This window comes from Callorhinus ursinus, unplaced genomic scaffold (genome assembly GCF_003265705.2).
Source record: "Callorhinus ursinus isolate GAN/ISIS: 27379988/994484 unplaced genomic scaffold, GSC_fseal_2.0 scaffold21, whole genome shotgun sequence".
NCBI classification, from domain to species: domain Eukaryota; kingdom Metazoa; phylum Chordata; class Mammalia; order Carnivora; family Otariidae; genus Callorhinus; species Callorhinus ursinus.
The window spans coordinates 4335821-4362078 of NW_027397083.1; the positions used below are offsets into that span (position 1 = coordinate 4335821).

Consider the following 26258-nt stretch of genomic DNA (forward strand, 5'->3'; position numbering starts at 1 on the left):
AGAAATCCATATCCAAATTCCCAGAACCTGTGAATGTTACCTAGAAAAAAAGGGATCTTTGTAGATGTAGTTAAGGGTCTTACGATGGGACGCCTGGGTGGCTCAGATGATTGAGCATCTGCCTTTGGCTCAGGTCATGATCCCAGGGTCCTGGGATCAAGTCCCGCATCCGGGCTCCTTGCTCAGCGGGGAGTCTGCTTCTCCCTCTGCCTCTCCCCCTGCTTGTTCTCTCTCTGTCTCTCTCGCAAATGAATAAATGGAAGCTTTAAAAAAAAAGGGGGGGTCTTACGATGAGGAGATCATCCTGGATGATCTGAGTAGGTCTTAAATCCAGGGGTAAGTATCTTTGTAAGAGCGAGGTGGAGATGACAGAACATTGTGTGTCAACCATAATTCAATTCAAGACAACAACAACCACAAACCATAGCATAAGGTGTTGAGTTGTAGAATCGCTGTGTTGTACACCTGAAACTAATGTAACATTGTGTGTCAACTATACTTCAAAAAAAAAAAAAGAGTAAAAAAATAAAAACAGTAAGGCAGAGGGGGAATGAGACACAGGCAGAGAGACAGACACACAGAGAAGACAATATGAAGACAGAGGCGGCAATGTCCAACCTTTGGACAGAATTGCAGACCTGGAAAGAGTTGCGAAAAGGTTACAAAGAATTTCCATATACTTGTCCCTAATTTCCTAAATGTTCTATCAGATAGAAGTACAATACAGTGATCAAGAGGAGAGAATTATGGATTTTCTGGCTGGCTCAGTCGTTGGAGCATGCTACGCTTGATCCCAGGGGTCATGAGTTCAAGCCCCATGGTGGGCATAGAGCTTACTTAAAAAAAAAAAAAAAAAAAGATGAGAAAATTAGTACTAAGGACACTATTAACCAATCTACAAACTTTATTCAAATTTTACCAAGTGCCCCAGCATGTCCTTCTCTGGTCCAGAACCCAGTCCAAGCTCACAGGTTGGGATTCATTTTGAAATGTACCTCTCCCGTACCATCCACATTTAACCCATCTAGAAAGTTCTATCAATTCCTTCCCCCGGATACTTCTTCAGTCCCTGCACTGAGGAGCTGCACCTAGAACCAGCCCCTATCCTTGGTACCTAGATGACCGAGGCGACCTCCTAAATGGTCTCCCTCTTTTTGTCTCCCTCTAATACAGCAGCCACGTGGTTTTTGTGTGAAGGGCTTGATAGCAAACATTTGAGGCTTTTCTGGCCCTGCGATCCCCATGGCAACCCCTCCACTCTTCCACTGCAATGTGGAAGCAGCCATAGACAATATGTAAACAAGTGAGCGTGACTGTGTTCCAATAAAACTTTATGGACACTGGAATTTGTCCTTAAAACCTTCACATATCACCAAATCTTTTTCTTTTGATTCCTTTCAACCATTTAAAAATGCGAAAACCGGGGCGCCTGGGTGGCTCAGTCGGTTAAGCGTCTGCCTTCGGCTCAGGTCATGATCCTGTGGTCCCGGGATCGAGCCCCGCGTCGGGCTCCCTGCTCGGCGGGGGAGTCTGCTCCGCCCTCTCCCTCTCCCTCTGTGATCTCTCTCGATTTCATTCTCTATCAAAAAAATAAACAAAATCTTTAAAAAATAAATAACTCAGTAAATGTGAAAACCATTCTTTACTCTTGGGCCATCCAGCCTACTCTTTGCTGATGCCCTGTTCTGATCTGTCCCTCACACAACACCCAGAAAGACACTCCGTCCCTCCTCTGCTTAAATTCCACACTCAGAATGAAACAAGGTCTGCAGTGTTTGGGTGCTGCCCGCCTCCCTTCCCTCACCCTTGACCCTTCACTCTCTCCTCACCGCGCCCTACCTACTCCACCTCCTTTCCCAGGAGGTCGAGTTCCCCTTTCTGGTCTTGGCACATGCTAGTCCTTTCCTACAGCATATACTCTCTCTCAGGTTGCCTCTTTACCCAGCCAACTTCCGTTTGTCTTTGGGGTCTGTTGGGCTGTCTTGGGGCAGAGAAGCTGAGACTTCCTGAAAGAGTTCTTCTCCGACCCGACCCTCATTGAAATTATGCTCCCCTCATAGCACTATATCTTAAATGTTTTTTTTTTTTTCTTTAGAACACTTATCACCATTTGTAAATACGTATGCAGGCCTCTATTTGGTTTTCCTGGAAAACCCCACAAAGCCAGGCTGCATGTCTGCTTTGCTTACATTGTGGACCAAGCACCTAGCCTGGTGTCTGGCATCGTGGGTGTTCCTTGAAAGTCAGCGAAATAAATGGATCCTCCACTAGAATTCCTTTTTGGCCAATCAGGAGGCCCCCAGGGGACTTCAGAGAAGGGCCCCAAATGAACCAGAGCAGGCAGGCTTCCCGAACAGAACCCTCCGCCTACTGAGCTGATACCTGGGCTGGGCCCTGGCAGCTCAGGGCACCTTCCAAAGAATCTGCCCCGGGCAAATTCCTGACCCTGGAGAAGCTTTCTCTACGGGCCCCACAGAAGCCGGCTATGCATTTTTATTCTAATGCCCTCCATCTGCTGTTCTTCCTGCCCAGAACAGCTTCCCCCACTGAGGTTAGCTCCTCCCGATAACTCTGACCGTTTTTTTCTACCTGGGCTTGCCTGCGATCTTAAAAAACAGAGCTGTTGAACCAAAATACTTTACTCAGCTGCCCGTCAGGAATGCTGGGGCAATGTCCAGAGGCCACGAAGAGTAACACAGCAGCTCGCTTGCAGCCCTCTGCCTGCTTTCCTCCGCCCTTCTCAGGGCTGCCTGCAGACTTCTTTGGCTAAATCTCCTCTAGCCCCTCCACGCACACTTCCCACCGCCTGTAGGATAAAGTCCGAACTCCTCGGCCCACCTTGCAAATCTTCACTGTTCAGTCTCAACTCATTTTCCAGCTTCATCTTCCATCTGCCTCCACCCCATCCTGAACTCAGTATTCTAGATATTCTAGATCGGAACTGTCCCATACAGTTGCCACCAGCCACCTATGGCTGTTAAATTTTTAATTAAAATTAAATTTTATTAAAATTAAAAATTCAGTTCCTAACTACAAGTTCGAAATAGCCCCAGATGGCTAGTGGTTACATATGGGTCAGTGCAGCTCTACAGCATTTCCATCATTGCAGAAAATTCCATTCGGACAGCACTGTGTTAGACAATAAGATTCACTCATGATTTCCTAAAAACTCTTTATCATACAATTTACATATAAGTACATACTCATTGCTAATTTTCTAACACTACAAGAATCTCTTTTACCAATTCTAGACCTCTCCCTAGAGATAGCCACCAAAATCAGTTTGGTATATATTCTCCGAATTTTTTGTGTGTTCTGCGTTTTGGTTTTTTTTTTTTCATTCAACAGGGTCTTGGCGCTCTTCATATAAGAACACATCTTGGGGCGCCTGGGTGGCACAGTTGGTTAGGCATCCCACTTCTTGGTTTTGGCTCAGGTCATGACCTCATGGTTGTGAGATGGAGCCTGGAGTTGGGCTTTGTGCTCAGCCTTTGCCCCTCGCACTGCGCGCGCGCGTGCGCGCGCGCGCGCTCTCTCTCTCTCTCTCTCTCTCTTATAAACAAATAATCTAAAAAAACAAAAAACAGCTCCATCTACCTTGTGCTTCAGGTGCTGCAGAGTTTAGCCATAGCATGAATGAATACTAGGTTATTCAACTATTTTTTTTTCTTTCCGGCACTTTGGTGTTTATCGTTATTTCCAAATCTCTGGTGTATGTACAGGGTTTTTTAAGTGGCTGACGTGGCCAGTGGGCCACTCTGAGGGGCAGGGCTTGGGCCCCACCACTCTGTCCCCGGAGGGAGTCCCTGGGCCGGGGGCTTCTCAGCACCGTCTGACTTATGCACTTTGGTGACCCGCTAGCCAAAAGCCTCTTGATGGACATTTGCTTCCAGTTTTCCCTTACTACAAACAATACTACATGCAAACAGCCTTGTACCTTTTTCTGCACTTCTACACATGTTTGCCTAGGGTAGATTCCAAAAAGCGAAATTGCTGGATCACCAAGTCATATGCTTACACCTCTGGGGCTTGGCACACCCTGGTGCTCCCGCCTACAATGCCTCTTCACATGACTAATTCCTGCTCATCAAGCCCAATCAAGTGTCATCACCTGGTGAAAGGTGGTCTCTTCTGGCTCTGTTTTTCCAAAGTACTTCCTACCCGCACTGTATCATTAGCCTACACCTAAGACTATGCCTTATTTATCTTGTATTCTCAATACCTAGAAGAGGGCTTAGCATAGAACAAAAATTCAAATGATTTCTCCACTGGATGACTGAATGAATAAACAAACAAATAAAGGTACAGTGGTTAGGACATTCCAGAAACTCAAGGTGAAAGAGTCTGTGAGTGTTGTGAATTTAGGCTTTGGATCAATCTGCCACCTGGTGCCCTGAGCTAGGCTGCCTCTCTTGGTTTCTGTCTATCCAGCTTCTGACCCCGGGCGTCTCATGTTGAACTCTGTTTAAGTTCAGTATTGCGCGGATAGAGCTGCATGAGTATGCAGGGGCTCTCTGGCCGCAGAGCATAGAAATCTGAGCCCTCGGGGACAGCACTAGCAGGGGGTTGGTGTTCCAAAGGCAGCTCTGTCTCCTTTCACCTTTGAAGCAGCTCCGTATGCTCTGGGTTTTAGTTTATTTTTTCTCCCTACAGTACCTTAGGGGCAATTAAAATCAGCTGCAGTATTTCTGCTTTCTGCCTCCTGATTAGAATCTAAGAGAAGCCAGATGCTTTCCAGTCCATGTCCCCTTCTCCTTGTGATCTGAGGAACAGCCCAGCCCTCTTTTCTGAATCTCTCCCTGACCTGGCTTTCCCAGATGCCAGTCTGGCTTGCAGCCTTTATTTTAATGGGGTTTTAATAGGCGGTTCCTGCAATTAATTTCATTCCTGTGTTTTCACACTTTCTGTCTAGGTGCCTAAAGGCCCCCAGGCACTAGGTGGGATGTTAACTGATTTAAAATAATACAGGACAGTATAGCTGTCATTATAGATTAGCCCAGCTCCTCTCATTTACAGCTTTTACAATCAGTAATTAGCTGGGGCACACGGTCCATTTGGGAGGTCAGCCGGGTCACCTGTCATGTTTCATAGAAGTAGAAACAGAAATATGGAAAAAAAGTGACTTTTTCATGCCCCGACAGAGACTGGGTGTTGAAACTGGTTTCAGAAGCCACATCCTGCTGGGTACACACCCTGTGAGCGCCAAGGCCAGGATCCACCGCTCAGGCTGGATTTGCCAAACGCGCTGCGTCCTGGATGCCCACAGTTTCACCCTCCCACTAGGACTGTGGAGCAGCTCAGTCCTCAGCAGCTAATACTACCACCTGAAATTACCCTCATTCATTCTCTTCCGGGCCCTTTTCCATTTTATGAGCGAATTTATCTGCATAAAGAACGCATCAGCGGTGCCTCTCGGATTCAGAAAAATACTTTTGCTATTTTTAAAGCTCCAATTTAAAAATCCGCGCACACATACTCACACTTCTCGGGGGGTGGTGGTGGGGCGGGGAGTGGGGACGAAGAGTACGTGCTGGAGAGAGAACAGCTTGGCCTTTGGCTTCCCAGAGCGCCACGCCGTCCCCCTGGGGGCGCACTCCTTGGAGCCCGCTGGGGCTCTCCAGTCCCCAGCGAATTTGCGCCATCAGGACCCTCTGAGCGCCCCGGGAGTTGTGAACCTGCTAACCCGCCCCCCCCTCTTCTGCCAGGCGGAGGTCTCGGTCGTCGGGTCCCCCGGCCCAGGAGGGATCGGGAGGGACGGAGAGGCCAAGCAGGTGGCGATTAGGTCAGCCTCGGAACATTCTTGGACCGCTCCAGTGGATATAAATAACAGACAGGCAGGCTGCGAAAAATCCCAGGGTGGGGGCAAAGAGGGTGAGGGAAAAGGGACTTATTAAGGGTGGGGTGGCAGCGTGGCGATCTGGAAAAAATCTACCAAATCTGGTGACTGACAAGGGGTGGGGGTGGAGGGGCAAAGGGATTTAAGAATGAATCGTGGTACAAAATCTGGGAATAAGAACACGGAGGGGTAGGAGCTCATGCCTTTTTGCCCCACCCCCACCGCGTGTCCCACGCAGACCTCAGATTGGCAGGCAGGGCTGTGCACGGAAAGGGCACGGCTTTGGAATCCGGGTCTTGCCCGACTACGGATCTTTTGCAAGCTGCTGAAGGTCTCCGGGCCTCAGTTTCCGCATCTGTACAATGGGAATCCTAATGTAAAAGGGGGTGGCTGTGAACCTCGCCGTAACTAACTTATAAGAAAAGCGTGCTCAGCAAAGAAATGTTAAGGCAGTGTAGCCCCCAGCCCTCCCTCCAAGGGGTACCCGGGCAGGCCCAATCCCTTCCCGCTTCCACGGGGCTCCCAGGCTCTGCAAAGGCCGGGAGGGGCAAAGCCGAAATCCGACTCCCTTGAGCCGCGCGGGGCCACCCTGCGGAGCGGGCCCTGGCGCTTCTCCCGTTGGAGCCGATACCCCACGGCCCGCGCTCCGGGAGCCGCGGGTCGCCGCGATGCTTGCAGCCCCTGCGCCCCGGCCTCTGGCGGGTGGGGTTGGGGCAGCGGCCGCGAGGAGAGGGCGGGGCCGGGGGCCGGGCTTCCCGGGGGAGGGCCGGGCGCGCTCCGGGAGGCGGTGGCCCCGGCCCGGGAGCGGCAGGACTCCGGCCGGAGCGTGGCCGGGCCCCCACCCGCCGAGACGCCCAGGAAGGACGCGGTGAGTGCTGCCCCCGCGGGAACCGCGGGGAGGCGGCGGCGGGAGCCGCGAATCGATCCCGCCCTCTCCTCCGGCTCTTGAAGTTTGCAATGGGACCGACTCCCGCCCTGGGAGCCCCCGGCTACCCCACTCTACGCGAGGACGGGAAGAGCGCCGCCGAGCCGAGGGGGTGTCTCATCTGCGGCGCGGCGCACCCCGCGATTTCCCAGGCCGGCGGAGGAGAGGGGGGCATCGGGGCTGGAGGGCCTCACCATGTCCTAGGGCTCCTTAAACGCCCCCAAACACCCCAGGGACCCCTCGCTCTTTGCAAAGAGCCCTAATTCCTGGGCCGCTGCCCCGGGTCACCTTCTGGAGTCCACGGCCGGGCTGGCCCAGGAAGGGTGCGCCCCCTCCCCTCAGCGGTGATCGGCTGGCCCCACCCCCGCCGAGACCAAGTTCAACAAGTTTGGCCAAGAAGTCCTAGAGCCTCCATGGCTGGACCCGGCCCGGCCGCTCCGCGTGGGCTCCACCGGCTCCGAGTGGTGCAGCTTCGGGCCGGCAGGAGGGCCGGTCGAAGGGCGCCGTCCATAAGGGCTGAGGCCAGACACGGGCAGCCAGAGGGTTGGTGTAGAGGCTCCGGGTTTGGAGTGCGTCATCAGGGAGCAGGCACCTCGGGCGGCAGGTCGGGTTTCCAAAAGTGCCCCTTTGTTATGCCCCTCCCTGGCCCTGCCTCCTCCCCTTTCCCTGCGCCACCCCTTCCCCCACCCCCCGGGGCGGCTCTGGCTGCTGGTTCCAGCCACTCTAGCCTAGGCACCCCTCTCTGGACCAGTGGGCCGCCCACAACTGTGCCTCGGCATCCTAGGGCTGCGGGCCGCCCGGGAGGCGCTGCTGCAGGAGCCCTTGGGCGCAGCCTGTGACTCAGGAGGACGGGCAGGGCCGGTCGGCCTTGCTCCCTCCCAGGGGCCTGCCCCCAGCTTCTGGGAAGGTGGGGGCTGTTCTGCGCGGGGGTGGGGGTGGGGGGTACCTACCTGCCTTAGGTAGGGAGAGTGGGTTCTTCCCCGAGTCTCAGGACTTCCTACCTTGGCCCCGGCAGCTCTGAGGAGACCGTGCCAAGCCCCCTCGCAGACTTCTGCAGGCCCAGTAGGTCCTGGCTACCTGGGCTGGGAAGCATTCATTATCTGCCTTCAGAGCTCTTGCCTGTGGCCAAGTGTGTTCTGGGCACCAGTCTGGGTCTCTGCTGAAGTCAGGAAGCTCGGGGTGCCCCTCATGGCACGCAGGGCCCACACCCATAGCTAGATGCAGCCAGGGCTGTGAGGCCTGGCTGTGCCTGGGACTCGGGCTTGTATTTGCTCTGGGAGGCGGGAGGGAGCAGTGCCAGCCCTGCACACACAGCTTGCTCTGTTCTGGGGCCAGAGAGAGGGACCGGGTGGGGGGCAGGTCTCCCGGGAGCCTGGAGGCTGGAGCAGGCAGGGGGCCCGGGCCCCTGGATGCCTGACTGGGACTGCTCCGAAGGCCCTGTGATTTACAGCTGCGGCTCTGTTTCTCTCCATCTGGTTGGCAAGTCCTTTCTGGGTAAATGGGGCAGGCTCAAGAAGCAGCAAGGGGAAGTGCTGAGGACCCTGGTGGGCCAGCCACTCTGTCCCTCTCCTGCTCTGTACCCAGGCTGCTCCGCTGCACGCCTCAGCTCTCTCTCCTGTTAGCTTAGGGCTGGATCCCACCTAGGCCAAGCTTTCTCACAGCTGCTATAGCCAGCAGGTTTCCCGGTCCTTTTCCCGTTTCTTCATTCAGCTACCACCTGCCAGTGCCCAAAGAAACCCGCAAATTGGACCCCCTCTGTCAATGACTGGGGACAGATCCTCTCCTGTCAATGACGATCCGATGGAATACATAATATATAAGCCTGACAGAGGGCTCACAAGGGGCTGTGTGAATGCAGGTAGAGGAATGGGGTCTGGGAGACTGGAGTTTTGAAGGATGGATAGTGGCTTGTCAGTTTGGAGGGGAGCAGTGTGATAGAGCCCTGCTTGGGGGCAGTGGGCACCTACTCTGTCCCCCTGGGCCTGGCGGTGTCCCTTGGGCTTGCTCAGAGGAGGAAGCGGTTTCCTTTTAGGGGCTTAAGTCAGTGCTGGGGACAGCTGAGCCGCTGCCAAGAGGCAGGAGGGGAGTGGCTGCATGCCACTGTGTCCTCTAGCCTCTGGGGTGGTGGCTCGGGTTGGAATCTACCTTGCCCTCCTCTACGGTTCTGGTGCACACTCTTAGAATTGGCTGAGGGCCTGTCGGCATCCCCTTGCTGCCCCAGACTCTGGGCTCTCTGAGGGTGGGGCTGAGTTATTCATTACCCAGGGAGGCTTATGGGACCTCAGTGGATGCTGTGGGAAAGGATGAATGTCCCTTGTGACTGTCAGGCCCCTCACATTTCTTGCTCATTGCCTGGTTTGAGTCTGAGACCAGCCCTGGCGCGGAGGACCAGGAGGCAGAATTTCTACCTCACCAGGGCAGTAAAATGCACTTGTTCAAGCTTCTTGGCCAAGACCGGACTCAGGCCTCCTGGCTCCCAGTCTGCTCTTGCGGGCAAAGGGAGTCACTGGAGTGTGGCTGGGCACCCTCCGACTTGGCCTGGTCTGGTAAAGGGTCGTCTTGTTGTTCAGGGGAAGGTAACAGGGCCTGGCGTGGGCAGGTATCCTCCACTCTCATCTGTAGTGGGGAGGGGGGGCAGCAGGGCCCTATGCCCACCACCCACCCCCGCCTGCCACCTAATCCCCAGTTGGATCGTGTGACCCGCCTGGCATTCTCCTGGCTGGAATCTGGCGCTTCTGACAGCAGTTGCTATATCGGGGGAGCCGGGCACCGCCCTGGACGCTCTAGGTCCCTGCCCTCACCCCCTGCCTTGCTTTTGTCAGCTTCAAGGCAGAATCACAGTGGCAGCTTTGAGAGTTGGACATCCAGGTCCCTGAAGTGATCTCTAGGCCCCAGGTAGGTGGAATGAGGCTGGGTGGGGGAGGGGGTGGGCAGACTTAGGGCCCAAGGAAGAGCTTTGAAGTGGCCATCCTTTCTCCTATCCCAGCCCCTCCTGGAACCTTCCAGACCCCCCACCTGGGGAGTCCTAGCTCTGACAGCTCCTTGGATGGTAGGGATAGCCGTGGGGACAAAGTCTAGGGATAGGAGAGGATCTTTTCCTCTCCCCAACAGCGTATATCTGGCTTCCCTGCCTACCCCTTTGCCCTCCATAGCCCCCATCCGCCACCATTCCGTGCTGCGGGGACACCATGGCTCCAGAGGAAGACGCTGGAGGGGAGGCCCTGGAGGGCAGTTTCTGGGAGGTGAGCAGCTGGGTCCTAGGTTTGGTGGTGGCACTGAAATGCCCCCCTCCCCCCGGGCCCAGCCACCTGTCCAGGGGAGGAACTGAGCTGTCAGCCCCAGCCCTGGAGGGGGCTTCTCCCCGGTGACACGGGCTTTCTCTTGTCTGCCCCAGGCTGGCAACTATAGGCGGACCGTGCAGCGGGTGGAGGACGGCCATCGGCTCTGCGGGGACCTGGTCAGCTGCTTCCAGGAACGTGCCCGCATCGAGAAGGCCTACGCCCAGCAGCTGGCTGATTGGGCCCGCAAGTGGAGGGGCACCGTGGAAAAGGGTGAGCCAGTGCTCAGGCCTTGCCGGGAGCAGAGGCCGCTGAGGGTGGGGAGATCAGGCGAGGCAGCTTCTCTTTTGCAACGCTCATGAGAAGTTTGAGGACTCTGCGTATGCCTTCCCTTTGAAGAGGGAAGAGCTTCTTGGTTATTCTTACAGTTTTTAAGAGTTTTGCAGAGTATGGTCGTGAGTTACTCTGATGTTTCTAACAGCCCTGTGGTGGAGATGGTCCTGTTCTACCCATTTTCTAGAGGAGAATCCAGAAGTTCAGAGAGGCTAGGCGACTTGCCTGAAGTCACAGCTAGGAAGAGCTGAACCTCGAACCTCGAATCAGGCCTTCTGATTCGGGAGCTGGGGATCTTTCCATTCTAAAAAGCTTGTTCTTCCCTCTGAGGCAATAGTAGTGGTTGATGCCGCAGAGTTGGGTTTGAACCTCAGCTGCAATGTTTTGGGCAGTTGACTTGTGGCTGTAATGCTTTGAGTGATTAGTTCACTTTTCTGGGCTGCTGTTTTTCACCTGTTAAATGTTGATTGTGACTCTGTTTTCATGGTGGTGGATAAGGATTCGGTGAGATCGCGTATATCCCTGAGTAGCCGCTGACCTCTTCGTTGTTCACCTTTGCATCCCCTGCTGCGGGCCTGGCACCCAGGGCAGTCCCCTGTGGTGAGGGGGATGGGAGGGGGATGGGCTCATTTCTGGCGGCGTCCCTGGCCGGGTCCCAGCCCAGCCCTTCCCTGCAGGCCCCCAGTACGGCACGCTGGAGAAGGCCTGGCACGCCTTCTTCACGGCAGCCGAGAGGCTGAGCGCGCTGCACCTGGAGGTGCGGGAGAAGCTGCAGGGGCAGGACAGCGAACGGGTGCGCGCCTGGCAGCGGGGTGCCTTCCACCGGCCTGTGCTGGGTGGCTTCCGCGAGAGCCGGGCTGCCGAGGACGGCTTCCGCAAGGCCCAGAAGCCCTGGCTCAAGAGGCTGAAGGAGGTGAGCCTGGGAGGGATGGGTCCCTTCCCGAATCCGCCCCGGGGCTGGAGGGGGCCGGGGCTTGGCATTGCAGGGTCTCCGGATTTGTCCCTGTGTGTGCCAGGTTGAGGCTTCCAAGAAGAGCTACCATGCAGCACGGAAGGAGGAGAAGACAGCCCAGACTCGGGAGAGCCACGCAAAGGCGGACAGCGCCGTCTCCCAGGAGCAGCGGCGCAAGCTGCAGGAGCGGGTGGATCGCTGCGCCAAGGAGGCCGAGAAGGTACCGGCGGCGGGCACGCCTCTCCCAGGCCCTGAACTCAACGCTCTCATCCGCGTGGGCCACCCGCTCTCCAAATCATCACTTAAAAGAGGAGCCAGAGAAAAGCTGATGCTTTACCCAGGGAAGGAAACGGTTCAGTTTCAGGCATTGGGAGCATCTTAGCAGTTGAGGGGACCTTCCAGCTCCTTTCCTTCCGTTGTGTCTCCAACGCCCCCACCAAGCTCTCACGTTGCCTTCTCTACCAGAGCGCCCTGTCCTCCAGCTCTGCCTATCTGCTGCTCAGTTTCTCCCTCCTCCAGGAAGCCTGTCCTGATTTCTCCCTCCCTGTCCCTTGAGGTTGACCTCATCTCACCCCCCCATTTTCACTCACCAGACTCTGAAAGTGGCTGTGCCCAATGTCCCCTCCCCTGTTCGGCTGCTGGGGTGTTGGAGGGCTGGAGCTGGGGCTGCGGCCTAATTGCCGCAGGTGCCTGGCCCGGGGTCTCCCCGCAAGTCCCCCCCCTCCCGCCACGGCGGTGGCGCTCGGTAAATACTAGTGGAGTCCTGAGTGGAAGAAGTCTGGTCCTCACCAGGCTCCTCCTCTCCCACCCAGATGAAAACCCACTACGAGCAGACATTGGCGGAGCTGCATCGCTACACCCCTCGCTACATGGAGGACATGGAGCAGGCCTTCGAGAGCTGCCAGGCGGCCGAGCGCCAGCGGCTTCTCTTCTTCAAGGATATGCTGCTTACCTTACACCAGCACCTCGACCTCTCCAGCAGTGAGAGGTATGGCCTGCGAGCTGGGCATGGAGGCCTGGGGGTAATGCTGGGTCTGCTCCATCTCCCCCAGGCTCTGGCCAGGCGGAATGAGTTTGGGGGGGACGGGTACTGGGGCCCAGGGCTTCCCAGGTTGAGGTTGTGCCTTGGGCCACAGATTCCATGAACTCTACCGAGACCTGCATCAGGGCATCGAGGCAGCCAGTGATGAAGAGGATCTGCGCTGGTGGCGCAGCACCCACGGGCCAGGCATGGCCATGAACTGGCCGCAGTTTGAGGTCCGTGTTCCGGGCTGGCTGGGGCTGGGAGGGGCGGTGGGCTCAGCCTGGACCTCAGGAGGGAAGCTAGGGCTTTGGATGAGGGCTGCCACCACAGCCTGCAGCCCAGCCTGACCCTAAGCACTGTCCCCACAGGAGTGGTCCTTGGATACACAGAGGACAATTAGCAGGAAGGAGAAGGGTGGCCGGAGCCCTGATGAGGTTACTCTGACCAGCATCGTGCCCACAAGAGATGGCGCTGCACCCCCACCCCAGTCCCCGGGGTCGCCAGGGTGAGAGTCGGAATCCTGGCTGTGGGAAGGAAATAGCTCTGCCCCCTGCCCTGCCCTCTTTCCCTCTGTCTCCTTCCCTTCATTCCCCTCACACCTGAAGTGGGCTGACAATTGGTGCCAGGAACCTTAGGACCTACTTAGTAGTTGTCATGATGCCAGCGTTCATGGTGGTTTAGCTTTGCCAGGCGGTTCCCACATTCGCGCTCATCTACTGCTCACATCAGCCCCAGGTGGCGGGAAGCGCGCCAAGCTCACAAGCATGTGTGGCAGAGGTCAGACTAGGATCTTTCAGTTCTTTCCCACCTGCCTCTCCCAGGGTTCTTCCAGAGGGTGAGCCCTTGGCCCTGGGTCCTAGGCTCTCTTGCTCAAAGCGGTCCTTGTGCCCTGAGCCTGCCGCCTTCTGTCTCCCCTCTCTAGCGGTGGGCAGGATGAGGAGTGGTCGGATGAGGAGAATCCCCGGAAGGCTGCCACTGGGGTGCGGGTGCGGGCGCTCTATGACTACGCCGGCCAGGAAGCTGATGAGCTGAGCTTCCGAGCAGGTACCCAGGGACCCCTTTTCTGTTCCTCTCCAGCCTTCAGCTACCCCCTCCCCTCCTTTACAACCTGAGCAGGGGTGTGGAAAAGGGAAGCCTGATGCCTACTTCCCAAGGGCCAGTTGTCTGATTCTGAAAGGCTGCTCTCGGTCCAGACCCAAGGAGTCGAGTGTCTGCTCTGAGCCCGCACCTCCCTCTCAAAAGTCACCAGCTGGGGCCTGCTTGATGCCTTCAGGGTCTGGGGTGGGGTGGCTCCCAGAGTTTGACCTCTCTTTGCCTGAGGCATGTCTCTTCTCCGGGCTGGGTTCTCCTACCACCTCCTCCTCCTCAGTCCTTGACCCGATTGCAGGATTGGGGCTGGGCCAGGGCAATGGGTAGTGACGAATCCCCTTTCCCCCAGGGGAGGAGCTGCTGAAGATGAGCGAGGAGGATGAGCAGGGCTGGTGCCAGGGCCAGCTGCAGAGTGGCCGCATTGGTCTGTACCCTGCCAATTATGTGGAGTGTGTGGGGGCCTGACCTCCCGTGACAGCCCTTCTGCAGCATTTCTCCACCTTGCATCAGAGCCCAGCTTCTCTTGGACCACCGGACCTGAGGGCCCTGGACCATGGTGCCCCTGCTGCCCTTCTGTCCATTGAGGAGGAAGGAAGTCCTGGGACCCAGGGAGGGGATCGGCCTTCATCTAGGAAGGGACTGGTAGGGAAGGGCCAACTGAATCTAGGCTGAGGGGGTAGGTGGGGAGGTCAGGTGACGACAGAAGGGCTCAGGGGTGCCTGGGCCTCTCCAGGAATGGGTGGGTCTCCCCAGGAGCTGTGGACCCAGTTCCTGGTCTCAGTGTTTTGGGGTTCCTGGGGTGGTCTTGGGGTGAGTGTAGTTCTGGGCTAGCAGCACTCTCTTGTGGTTTGTTCTAGTGTGTATTAAACTTGGGAAAAAAAAAGGCACTGTCAGGCGTGTGTGCATCTTTTCTGATACTCCACCCTTGGCAGGCTGCAGAGAGCATCTGGGGAGAGGCACTGAATGGGGAGGTCTGTGGGCCTAGAGTTTGTTATGGGCAAAGGTTTGGCAGCTTGGTATCTGCTCTGGCTAGTATCTGCTTTGAGGACCTTAATCTGGGGTGGGAGGTACTCAAGATTGGGCTTGGTGTGAGCCCGCCAAGTTCGAGGCTGGGTATTGAGTTCTGGGCGAGCCCAGCCAGTTTGTCTTCCTGTCCAGGCCGGTGGGACCGTGAGTGCTTGGTAGAAGTGTTAATCATTACTCACGCATCGGAAACTGGCCCCAGCGGGGGTCCCCGGCCACTTGCCCCCAGGCTCGCAGCCCTCACCTTCCGGGAGGTCGCGCCACCTGCCGGGGGTGGCGGGCCGTCCGGGTGGCGCTCGCGCGAGGTTTGGGTCGCCGGTGAGCCGTCGCTCCGCCCTGGCTGCGGGTTGGCCCCCGCGTGGCGCGGCGTCGGTCCCGCGACCATTGTAGAGTCCCGGGCTACCGCCGTCTCCGCTCCGGTTCCGCCGGCCCTCATTGGTCCAGATCCGGACAAATCGCCCCACCGCGCGGCTGGCGAGGGCGCTGCTGGCGCCGCGCCGGTGCCCCGCCTTCCCGGCCGCGGATTGGCCCGCGACGGCACCCGTCGGTCGCGCTGGTGTCTGGGAAGGAGAGAAAATGGCGGCGGAACCAAGCAAGACCGAAATCCAGACTCTTTTCAAGCGGCTTCGCGGGATTCCGACCAACAAGGTGCGCGAGCCGGAGGCGCGCGGGGTCCGGCGCTGGCGGAGAGGGATTCTCTCGTCTCCCCTGGGGCCTGAGGGAGGGAGAGGGGCGGACGTGGGCTGTTTCCCTGGCGTGTCTGTGCCCGGCCTCGACTCGGGGGCCCCTGACCATTGGCTCATCGCCTCCTCCACCCAGGCCTGCTTCGACTGTGGCGCCAAGAATCCGAGTTGGGCCAGCATCACGTATGGTGTTTTCTTGTGCATTGACTGTTCTGGGGTGCACCGCTCCCTGGGCGTCCATCTCAGCTTCATCAGGTGGGGTCGTCTTGCGGCTGCTGTGCTTCTACCCGGCCGGCTGGGGCTGGGGGCTCAGCAAGGGAGAGTGGCTGCCTCGGTTGGACCGCTTGGCCAGGGAGGGGTCCGGTGGCCGCCCACGGGAGGGAGCCGCCTGTGTGGGCCCCTTGCCACATAGGCGGTTTGTGTCCGCGTATAGGTTAAAATTTCCTTCTTTCCTGTTGGTTAAACTTGACACTCCGAGTTTTAGTTTCAGGGAAAAGTTAGCTGCATTGACCTTATTGCTGATCTGTTGGTCGAGTATGTCTGGAGTGAGACTATGACTGTCCTTAAGGGGAAAGCCAAATCCAAGCTTGAGTGCTTGAGAATTCGACCTTCTTTCGGATCTGGACAATAATTAGTACTCTTTTGACTAGATAATTGAAGAGCAAACCTTTCACGGACCAGGTAGAGTGGAGGAAATAGGGTGGTGGCTGATTAATGTTTCCTGGGCGCCTACTGCAGCCCGAGGCCAAATGACAGGTGTGGGTCTGCCAGGGAAGCGTCTCCTGGTATCTGCTGGTGGGTGACATGCAGCCCTTGCACACAGGTCCACAGAGTTGGATTCCAATTGGAACTGGTTCCAGCTGAGGTGTATGCAGGTCGGCGGAAATGCCAATGCGGTAAAGCTCCTTCTTACCATCCTCCCCACCCCCGTTCTTCTTCTGCTTGGGTACTAACTTTACAATGTCTTCCTAGGAGGCCCTGTCATTATCTCTTTTCAGAAGATTTTCTGGTCTATAGTAACAGTGTACGCTATTCTCTAAACTTGGAAATTGTTTTTTCTCAAATGCACTTCAGATTCAAACTAAACTGGACAGGTGTTCTTGGGGAAAGGCTAAAGGAGTTGGGGCTGCCACAGTCATCCAGATCTCGTGAGCCTGGATGAAGGATGGGCACCGTGGGGATGGCGTGCTGTCTTCAGGCAGGGTTGAGTGAGGGCTGAGGTTCAGTCAGTCATCTCAGAGGATGGGAGGCCTTTTTTTTTGCAGGCATTTCTGGGGATCTTTACCTCTGTGAAAAACTGCTGATGTCAGTAGGGTGTATTCATCATGTATAAATAATAACCGGTTGTTACAAGGGGGTGCCTCTTTGGCTCTGGGGAATCACCTGTAGCATGCTCTCCTCTCTTCCTTGCTCTCCAGACAGCTTTCTTCCGCCAACATGGATGTACAGCCAGTGATGCCAGCACCAAATACAATAGCCGAGCTGCCCAGATGTACCGGGAAAAGATCCGGCAGCTGGGGAGTGCAGCCCTGGCTAGGCATGGCACTGATGTAAGTGGCTGTTCCCCGGGGCGAGGGGAGTGGGGTGAGTGGGAATATTCAGAGCCCTGTGTTTCAAGGGTGTCTTCTTCCTTCTAGCTTTGGATAGACAATATGAGTAGTGCTCCCAGTCACTCCCCAGAGAAGAAGGACTCTGATTTCTTCACGGAACACACTCAAGTGAGTACCCACAAGGAATGTTTCACATGATTGTTGCTGGCAGGTGGCTTACTTACCAGGCCAAGGCCTTCTGTGATCACGTGGCATGGAGTCCATTCACCTTGGGATGAGACCTCAGCCAGGGAATGTCTGCGGCTCACTGCTGGGTAGGCCCGCATGTTTCCTCCTCCTGTGCGTAGGTGTGCCGTGTGGCCCTCCTGGGGAATGGACCCCTGCAAAGTGGGATAGGAGGGAGGAGGAGAAGCTTCTAGAGAGCTCAGGAGGTGTCTGGAGCTCCACACGACCTTTCCTGGACCCTTTCCCCGTAAGGAAGGTACTGTGACTGGGGACAAGGAAAGGATTTCCTCCCCAGCAACCCACCCCTGGCGGAAGGTTTCCTGTCTACTGACACTGGGTGCTGAAGTCAGACTCTTAGTCTGAATTCCTGCTCCTCTCCTCTCCTTGGCATTTCTGGGACGGTGGCTAAGTCACGTAACCTGTTAAAACCTGCGTCTCTGAAAGAGCTGTATCTGCCTCGTAGGGTTTGTCATGATCGCTAAGTGTATTTATATGTGAAAAGGCTTTAGACTTGTGCTTGGCAGGTGGTAAGTGCCCAGTAGTTTAGTTGTGAAATGAGGGGAACGAGCTCTGACTTGTGAGTAAGTAGTGGAGGGTGGGGGTGGCTGCGAAGTTCCTGTTTTGTTCTTCCATCGTCAGTAGCAGCTATACTTTTACTCATTTGTGTCCGGTCTTCTTTTCTCCTGGGCTTGGAGGAGGGCCTCATACCTACAAGGTACCTGTAGTTTCCTGGCGCTCCTTGCCAGGAGGAGTGGCTCATCCAAGCTTCTGTGATCTGGCTTCTTTTTCAGCCCCCTGCCTGGAAAGAACCAGCCCCCAACCCAGCAGAGACCCAGCAGCTAGCCCCTTCTACAGAGATCAGTAGCCTGGCACGTGAGTTCAGTCCCAATTTCAATCAGGTGCACTGGTATTGGCAGAGGACTTGGGGCTAGGAAGGGGACACCTGGCCAAGGGGATCGGAGTGTGTGTGTCGGGGGGGGGTTCCTATATTTCCCAGTGGGCTAGGACTCATTTCAATCTCTTGGAGGAAGTGGTGGGCATTCGTTTTATCTTTCAGTGCCCTCAGCAAGCTGAAGAAAGCCAGTTCTCCCTATTCTTACCCTATCACTTTCCTTAAGGGGAGGTCACTGCAAGCTTTGTGCCTTATACCTAACCCCCACCATCGCATCCACAGAGCCGGAGCACGGCCCCAGCATGGACCTGCTTGGCACCTCACCCAAAGCCTGTCTGGGTCAGTATGCCACCTGGCAGATACGGGGTGACTGGGAGAGGGTGGGCCTCCAGCGTTCTTTTTAGGTCTGCTCTTGCCTGGTCATGTGGACTGAGGTCATGAGATTGCGCATCTGATCTCTCTGGAGTGGGGACTGGGATTGGGTTTGTGGCTGCAGCATCAGCTGCAAGGACTTTAGAACCAGGCCCTTTGAATTGATAAACCTGGTAGCTGGTGGACAAGGCCTGGAGTCTGCCTCTGAATGTGGAGCTGGGTCTAGCCAAAGTGTGGGGAGGCCGGTATGAGACTGGACACCTAACCCTGGAGTCTGGGGCAAGACTGGCCTGTCTGGTCCATTTCCCGGGGTGGGGGTGCGGCTCTCACAGCTGGAGGCAACACTGTCCTTTCCCAGCCTGTGGCCTTTCAGTTCTTTTTTTTTTTTTTTTTTTTTTTTTTCTTTCTTTAGTGTTCTTTAGTCTTGATTCAGCGTTAGAACAGTTTGTTGGCTGACCTCGGTGGCTCTGTTGACCCTTGGGGGCTGGGGTGGGAGGCTAGCAGAATGACTAAAACTGAGCCCATGCAAAGGCTGGTATGGCTTGGTCTAAAGTGAGGCTCTCTAGAGGCCCCTGGGCTTGGGAGTTATATGGAGGCTCTGGGGTGGGCCCCTTGTTAGCCACGTCTTTCTCTTTAGAGTCCATGCGTCTGTCACCTAAAGGGGCCCTTCCTGCGAGAGGTAACCAGAAGCTGCTTGGGGAGCCCAGCCCCTTGCATGGCAGCTCCCTGCTGTAGGAGCTGAGGCTGGTATTTAACACCTGCCCCTTGCCTAGTAGTCTTCGTGTTGGTTCAGGGACTGTGACAGTCTCTGGTGCTTTGGGTCCAGGTTCTTGTCTGAGTCTGCTGGGAGTCAGGAGCCTCGCCTAACCTTGTCTGTCTGTCTTTGGCTTGGACTCTGCCTATGCCATCGGTTGGGACTGGTGGGTGGCAGCCTTGCCTTCCTCTGCCTGAAGCTGTTCTTTGTGGAAGCTCTTGCCAAGAAGCTGCATGATACGGACCGAGCCGCCACCTCTGACCCCCCTTTGTCTTCACTCCTGCCCCGTCTTCTTTCTCACACAGAACCGAGAACCTCCCTCATTGGCAAGAAGAAGCCAGCAGCAGCTAAGAAAGGGGTAGGCGAGAGAGGCAGTATGGTGGTGGTTAGGAGCCGGTGTCAGACAGCCTGGATGCACCCCTTGACCCTGCCACTTACTGGCTGTGTGACTTTGGCAGAAATACTTTTCTGAACCCTGTCTGTGAAAGGGCTGTCAAGATGTCTGTCTTTAAGGGGCTCCTGGGAAGAGTCAGCGCGATGTGCGCCTCGAGGGCCTGGCACAGACTGGTCCTGGTCAGCATTACCTGCTGTTTGCAGGCCCTGAGGCCTCTGCTGGCCTGGTGTGGGCCACCTTGTGCCTGGCTCCAGCAGAGCCACTCTTCTGCCTCTTGCCCATGCTGGCTGGGCTCCCTGTTTTTTACCCTAAACATTAAGAAGGAATGCTTCCTTTGGGGGTGTGGCTAGAGGACCCGTGCTGGAGGGGGTGGGGAACACAAGACATTGTGGTTGTTGGCAAGGCCCCCATCCCATCATTCTCCTCCCAGCTGGGTGCCAAGAAAGGCCTGGGGGCCCAGAAGGTGAGCAGCCAGAGCTTCAGTGAGATGGAGCGGCAGGCCCAGGTGGCAGAGAAGCTCCGTGAGCAGCAGGTGGCTGATGCCAAGAAGCAGGCCGAGGAGTCCATGTGAGTGTTGGCCCCAGGGGCCCCGGCTCACGTGGGGTTGGGTGGGCAGGTAGGACGGGAGCTGGCCTCTGACACGTTTATTCCTTCAAGGGTTGCCTCTATGCGCCTGGCCTACCAGGAGCTCCAGATTGACCGTAAGAAGGAGGAAAAAAAGCTACAGAATCTGGAAGGGAAGAAGCGAGAACAGGCAGAGAGGTTGGGCATGGGCTTGGTGTCCCGCAGGTGAGGCTCAGCTCTGGGGTGTGGCAGGGAAATGCCACTGTTCTCCTGGGAGCCACTGCAAATTCTTCCCAGGAGTTTGGGTTTCCAGGCTCCGTCTTCCCCCAAGGCTGAACAGATAGATGGCTTTGTTAATTGTCTTAAAGTGCCTAGTATAGTGCTTGTCACAGAGTAGGTCTGTGCTCACTGTGTTTGTTAAATAAAAGAAACATAGGACTGGGTGCTTTTTTGACATACCTAAAAGGGTAGGGTGATGTTGCTTAAGACCTCCCTGAGAATTACAAGGCTCTCAGCATCCCTAATCCTTGACCACTAAACGCCATTGCTGCCAGGCACGCTAACACCCAGAAATGCCCCTAGACACATGCCCTTGGCATTGACAGTATCCTGCCGTTTCAGGACCACTGGGCTTATGTTGCTGTCGTTTTCTTAAAAACAAAACAAGGACTGCAAACTAGTTCTCTTACGCATGTTGTTTGCTCTCCACTAAGAGCTTGCATCTAGAGATTTCAGTAACACTAGACTTTTTGATATCTCTTAAAAACCAGAATATTGGACAGCACCAGGTCCCGGGGCCTCTGTCTGGTTTCCCAGTGAGAAGAGGCAGAGTTGGGCAGGTGGTACTAACTCCTGAGAACTCGCTTTCCTCCTGTGTCATGCTCCACAGAGGCATCTTAAGGATTAATTTCAGTTAAACTCATTACAAAATAGCTACAGCTTTTAGCTGGCAGAACCCTAAAGACTATTTTACAATAGGGTTTTAAATAGGGTAGGGTGGGTTTAAGTTAAAGATTCTATTGCACTGCAAAAAAGAACAAACCAGCTAAAAAAATTGTTCAGACCCTTTAACCCAGTAATTCCTGTGACGGAAACAGGGAAAGGGAGAAGACCTAAAGTCCTTCCTGGGATTAAAATGTGATGTTTCCCTGATTAGCTGTGGGTTACACAAGTAGCACACGGACGGAAATGGAGTTACTTAAATTCGGCTGACACATGGTTTGAAAAGATTAAGCAGAAATAGCCAGCCTTACCTTCTTTCAGAGAAGTAGAGGATAAAGGCAAAAAATACTGAATTTGGAATCAATAGTTCTATGTTCAAAATCTAGTTGGGCCAATTAAGAGATCTGTGGACTTTAGGCAGTTGTTGAGTTGCTTGGAGTCCGTTTTTGCACCTGTAAAAAGACCTAGTAATACCTCCTGCACAGGACTGCCGTACTTAGTAAATCAAGCCCCTGGCGGAGCTCACGAGTCCCCTGTAGCCAGGATTGCTGTCCAGTATTCCAGTTTTTAGAAGAGAGCAGAAGTCTAGAATTCCTCCTTTGATACCATTAGACTGCTTTTCTGGGTTCTGGGGCATTTTGCATCTTTTCCATGTGAACGTGTCCATCTTGGCAAAGGATATGGCTCACGGTGCAGCAAGTCTGCTGAGTTGTTTTTAAGGACTGAGAGCACTACCGTCTGGTGCACGGCATTATTAAAATAAGAGGCCAACGAGCAGTCCTTTGCCAGGGAAGCCCTGCTTTGAGAAGACAGAGCTGATGTGTGGACAGTTGAGGATGCACTCCAACTCCGCGGGGCTCCGAGCACTCCCTGCTAGGTCTGGCCCAGCCTAGGGTGCAGGCCCGGGGAGAAGGCTCTGGGTGGTCCCAGTGAGAGAAGCCAGGGTCCTGCCGGCAGCGGGGTGTCTTCTCTCGACACCACTGCTCACCGCTGCTCTCGGGTGGCTCTGCTTGTCTCCACAGCTCCGTCTCTCACTCGGCGCTGTCTGAGATGCAGGTGATCGAGCAGGAAACCCCCGTGAGCGCAAAATCCTCCCGCTCGCAGCTTGACTTGTTTGATGATGTTGGTACTTTCGCCTCTGGACCCCCAAAGTAAGGCTGTTGGGGAGCAGGCTTGGCCACCATGTTCCTCATCAAGCTTTTCTAAGTCACTTTACTGTCTCACCAGGTACAAGGACAACCCCTTCTCCTTGGGGGAAAGTTTCAGTTCCCGCTGGGATACGGATGCCGCCTGGGGTATGGATCGGATGGAGGAGAAGGAGCCAGAAGTGACCATCTCAAGCATCCGGCCTATTTCAGAAAGGTGGAGTGGGCTAGGGCAGCACAGTCCAGCAGGATTTTCCTGTGATGGGAACGTTCTGTGTATCTGCTCTGTCCGGGTTGTGGTGGCCGCTAAGTATGTTCCTCCTGAGCTCTTTATGTGTGGCCGGTGCAGCTGAGGAACTGGGTTTTTAATTTAATATTAATAAATTTAGCCACACGTGGCTGGTGGCTGTCAGGTAGTGCGGGAATTAGACTTCGGTTTGAGCTGTGCTTTATCATCACAGAAGGCCTAGCAGCTTCTTTTGTTCAAGGTCTGTTTCTCTGGCAAGAGGGGCCTGATTTTATGCTTCAGTCCTGACCACCCCGGGGTTGTGTGTCTCTGGTCACCACGTTATTTGTTATTTGTTTTTTTTTTTTTAAGCTTATTTTATGTTAATCTGGGCAAACTTAACTGATAAATGACCTGCAAATCATTTGTAAAATGGGGACATAAGTATTGACTTCACGGGGTCCCTGGGAGGATTAAATGTTGCAAAACTTAAAAAGCACCTAGGCCAGGGTTTGCACGTGTTGGCGGGAGGTAGGCGTGACCGGACACTTTTACATCCACACTGGGATGCTTTTGAGGGTGAAATGCCGGGAGAGTCGGCATAAACTCAGGCATATGGTCACCCTAGTGTTAGGCCAGTTGTCACTCGGAGGAGACCGGCGGTAGTGATGTTCTGATGTCCTAGACTTTGATGAAGCTCTGGAGGTTTGGGGCGGAAGACCAGTCCCCTCTAAACTGTATGTCCACGTGGCCTGCCGGGGGCACCGTTAGCTCTCTTGTGCCCAGGCTTCGGTGTGGAGAAGAGCGGGGCCTCGTCCAGGGGAGAGGGTCCATGAGTGCCAGGGCCACAGCCAGATGGGGCCATAGTGAGCAGCCCCAGGAGGCCACTGGCGCTGTTTTCAGCCTCCATTAGTAATGGGACTAGTACTACTAGGCTCAGATAGGAATGGGAAGGATCAGAGGTATCCACATCCACCCCCTCAGAGTCACAAACAGAAGAGAGGTGGAAAGCCGGAGCTCAGGCCTCGAGTCCAGTGAAGCACGCCAGAAATTTGCAGGAGCCAAAGCCATCTCATCAGACATGTTCTTTGGGCGGGAGGTGGATGCTGAGGTAAGTAGAGTTGTCCGTTCTGAGCCTGGAGGCCGCAGGTGGAGTGGAGTTTCCTCCTTGCCGCTGCTTTGGGCGTTAGCACCAGGGTGTCTCGGCCAATAAGGAGTTTTTGAGTTTGGTGAAGAGATCCCCAGGCCTTCGTGTTTCTTCACTGCAGCATGAAGCCCGGTCTCGACTCCAGCAGCTCTCGGGTAGTAACGCCATCAGCTCTTCCGACCTCTTCGGGGACGTGGATGGAGCTCATGGAGCAGGTGGGGCCTCAGGGGTAAGGTGCACACCGGGCCCGGCCTGTGAGCAGGGCTGGAAGACGCTGTGGGCTGAGGAGGGCTGCCCGCAGGGCTCTGAGCCCGCCTTTCCCTTGCTTTTACAGGTAGCGTATCACTGGGCAACGTGCTCCCCACAGCTGACATTGCCCAGTTTAAGCAGGGTGTCAAGTCTGTGGCTGGGAAGATGGCGGTGCTGGCCAATGGTGTGATGAATTCTTTGCAGGTGAGCCTGGGGCTGTTTGGCCTGGGGCAGGCGGGTAAAGCAGTAGAAAGTAGTCCTTGGAGGATGGGCTTCACTTCCAGACACTGCTGCTGGCTGGCTCCTGAGCCCGAAAGAGAGCTTTTTTTTTTTTTTCTGGAGGGGCAGCTTCTCTCCTTCGAGCTGGGCACCGGGGCAGGGCCGCTCCCTGGAACAGTGCTCTGTCTGCACTGATTTCTCCAGCCTTGTCATCTTCCCTCTCTTTCTCCTTCCTCCCCAACTTCAAGATCAGGCAGGGCTTCCCCCTTGGGATCTGGCCACAGCCCCTTTCCTGAGTTGCAATAAAATCGAAAACTGTCTCTGCCGTAGTGAGATTGGAACCCGAGTCCCCGGAGTACCCTAGTCCTGCAGGGGTGTGGTGGGGGATGCTGCTGCAGGTGGGAGACTTTGACTTTGTCTGTCCTTCCCCCATGTCCAGGATCGCTATGGTTCCTACTGATCCAGGCGCCACGGCTCAAGCGTCTGGTGGCAACAGCAGCAAAACCCCCATGATTCCAAGGCCAGGGGCGCTTGCCTTGCGGAAGCTGGGGAGGAATTGTTACTTTTTATGTGTTGTGTGTGAGTGGGGTGGCCTTTGAGGATCTTGGGTGAGGGGGACGGGCGGTCCCAGCCTTGACCTCTGTCTGTAGACTGAGCCCTTTATTCTCCTCCCCTCACACCCCTGGCGTGTGTGCTCGACACTGTCCTCCGATCCTGCCCCCCACGCTGCCCCCCGCCGGCCCGGCCACCCTGGGAGCAGGGGGGGAGGGGGAGGAGTTCCCTCAGGCGGGCTTCTGCTGGGTCCAGCCCTTCCCTGAGGAGGGAAAGTGAGACGTATAAGGCTTTTTTGCCAGCTCTAGGATCCTTCCGGGTTGTCTGGGGTTTGGCCCCCGTCCTCTGGAACCCGTGGGCACCGCTAGAAAGAGTTCTGCTGTGGACCAGCCCCCAGGGGGAGGGAGGCTCTGGACTCGCTGCAGTTGCGGCTCCAGTGGCCTCTCCTGCGTGCCGGGAGACGGCAGGGGAGGGGAAGGACCTTCGTCTGGGCCTTACTAAGGGCTAGAGACTTTCCCTGGTACCTAAAGGTTTCGTTTGGGATCAGACTGGAGGCCCGAGTGATCTTCTCCTGTCTCACCGCCCCCCCCTTTACAGTGATCCCTTGACGGGTACTTCTCCTGAGTGTCTCGGAGTCCTCCCGTGCCATCCATTGTGGAGCATGGGCCCTCTGTCCCTTCTTCCCTTGCTTGGTGGCCATGGTGGGTCTCACCTGCCCTGTGCCCCGCTCTGGATGCTGTGAGTGTAATGCTGGCCAAGGAAGCAGAGGACATGAGGGACAGAAACAGGGTCTTGGGGCTCAACTTTCTTCTTCTGTATCATCCTGGTCTTGGGGGGGGCCTAGACAGCACCCCCCCAACCCTCAGTGAGAACTTGAGGCGCGACAGAGCTGCAGGCCTCGCCCCCTGGCCGCTGGGCGGTGCACTGTGTCCTCGGTGCCATCGCCCCCTGCTGTGCCGCCAGTCTGGGCCCACCGTGCCCGCGGGGGGTTGGGGGTTGGGCTCCCAAGCAACACAGACCATTCTTCCCTCGCCCCCTCCCCCAAAGGGATTTGACTTTCTTTCTGGACTGTTTGTATTGAAACAGTGGTGTCAAATAAAGCCTTGACAGGGCAGTGGGCCGTGTTGGTCTGAGTGAAGTACTGTCCTTTCTGGATCCTGCCTCCCTGCCCAGTGCAGGCCCCTGGCCTCACTCTCTGGGCTCCCACCGATACGGGCAGGGCGATGGTGCCGAAGCTGAGGGCACGCTCTCCCGGGCCTCCAGCTTGTCTCTTCTCTGAAAGCCAAAGGCCCTTGGCTCCTCGGCCCTGTGCTGCCACGAGGTCCGGTGCAGCCTCGACCTCACCACCCTGTTGCACGCGGAGGAAAGAGCTGGTGTTAGTTGGCCCTTTAACTCCTCCAGTGAGCAAGCCTAGCAGCCCCACACCTCATCCCAGCAGGAGGCTTGACTGGGGCGTGTTTCTCAGGGGAGTTTAAAGACAAATGAAATCTATGGCCTTAATGGAACCCTTTTAAATCCAGGAAGAAAGGATGTATGTGTGTGTGTAGAACTCCCTAGCTTAGTAACCTTTTCCCCCACTAGGGGCTCCTGGAATGTATCTGCCACCTTAGAGGCCCTCAGGGTACAGGGGTAAATCACTGGTCTGGGAGATGGATGATTAGAAAGGACGGCAAAGGGGCCATGGGGCTCTAAGCCATTGATACCTAAAGCGCGGGTGTGGGCCTTCCAGCTCTGGAATCATCTGGAGTGTTCATGATCCAGATTTCTGTGCCCCCGCCCCAAGCCAGAACTTGGTTACTTGTGTTGTAAACCAGCTCCCCAGGTGATTTGGATGCCCACCAGGATCTCCACGCTGCTGTCAGTCAGCCAGAGGCTGGAGATGGT

At 55.7% G+C, this 26258-nt stretch overlaps 2 protein-coding genes and 1 long non-coding RNA gene across 6 annotated transcripts; 2 read left to right on the forward strand and 1 right to left on the reverse strand.

Moving 5' to 3' along the window:
- Nucleotides 1-217: 217 nt before the first annotated feature.
- Nucleotides 218-7904, reverse strand: LOC141374714 (uncharacterized). Its single transcript, XR_012381809.1, has 3 exons — nt 7712-7904; nt 6077-6191; nt 218-1579 (listed from the first exon to the last, which is right to left on the reverse strand). It is a non-coding gene; the product is annotated as an uncharacterized lncRNA (long non-coding RNA).
- On the forward strand, nt 6586-14338 carry PACSIN3 (protein kinase C and casein kinase substrate in neurons 3). 2 transcript variants are annotated; one of them, XM_025878607.2, is made up of 11 exons: nt 6586-6704; nt 9584-9656; nt 9914-10003; nt 10156-10312; nt 11032-11285; nt 11389-11544; nt 12137-12312; nt 12461-12581; nt 12717-12853; nt 13271-13392; nt 13787-14338. In XM_025878607.2, exons 3-11 carry the CDS (start codon nt 9950-9952, stop codon nt 13900-13902), a joined length of 1293 nt encoding a protein of 430 aa, XP_025734392.2. In that variant the 5' UTR covers nt 6586-6704; nt 9584-9656; nt 9914-9949; the 3' UTR covers nt 13903-14338. The 2 variants fall into 2 exon arrangements, with proteins under 2 accessions (XP_025734392.2, XP_025734394.2); XM_025878609.2 differs by having other exon boundaries at nt 11050-11285; nt 13787-14337.
- A 551-nt stretch (nt 14339-14889) lies between these two features.
- ARFGAP2 (ARF GTPase activating protein 2) lies at nt 14890-25498 on the forward strand. Of its 3 annotated transcripts, XM_025878595.2 has the most exons (16): nt 14896-15108; nt 15280-15398; nt 15967-16039; nt 16562-16693; nt 16781-16861; nt 17710-17791; nt 18093-18149; nt 19242-19294; nt 19761-19897; nt 19988-20119; nt 21859-21987; nt 22064-22198; nt 23192-23318; nt 23476-23569; nt 23689-23807; nt 24262-25498. In XM_025878595.2, the coding sequence occupies exons 1-16, from the start codon at nt 15037-15039 to the stop codon at nt 24280-24282; spliced, it is 1563 nt and encodes a 520-aa protein (XP_025734380.2). In that variant the 5' UTR covers nt 14896-15036; the 3' UTR covers nt 24283-25498. The 3 variants fall into 3 exon arrangements, with proteins under 3 accessions (XP_025734382.2, XP_025734381.2, XP_025734380.2); XM_025878596.2 differs by lacking the exon at nt 18093-18149 and having other exon boundaries at nt 14895-15108; XM_025878597.2 differs by lacking the exons at nt 15280-15398; nt 15967-16039 and having other exon boundaries at nt 14890-15108.
- Nucleotides 25499-26258: the final 760 nt, after the last annotated feature.

Bases quoted from the DNA above. Each gene is read 5' to 3' on its own strand.
- PACSIN3 (XM_025878607.2), top strand. From the start codon at position 9,950: ATGGCTCCAGAGGAAGACGCTGGAGGGGAGGCCCTGGAGGGCAGTTTC. The intron at 11,545-12,136 runs GTACCGGCGGCG...TCTCCCACCCAG, and splicing joins GCGCCAAGGAGGCCGAGAAG to ATGAAAACCCACTACGAGCA. The intron at 12,582-12,716 runs GTCCGTGTTCCG...CTGTCCCCACAG, and splicing joins TGAACTGGCCGCAGTTTGAG to GAGTGGTCCTTGGATACACA.
- ARFGAP2 (XM_025878595.2), top strand. From the start codon at position 15,037: ATGGCGGCGGAACCAAGCAAGACCGAAATCCAGACTCTTTTCAAGCGG. The intron at 15,399-15,966 runs GTGGGGTCGTCT...CCTTGCACACAG, and splicing joins GTCCATCTCAGCTTCATCAG to GTCCACAGAGTTGGATTCCA. The intron at 22,199-23,191 runs GTGGAGTGGGCT...CCACCCCCTCAG, and splicing joins ATCCGGCCTATTTCAGAAAG to AGTCACAAACAGAAGAGAGG.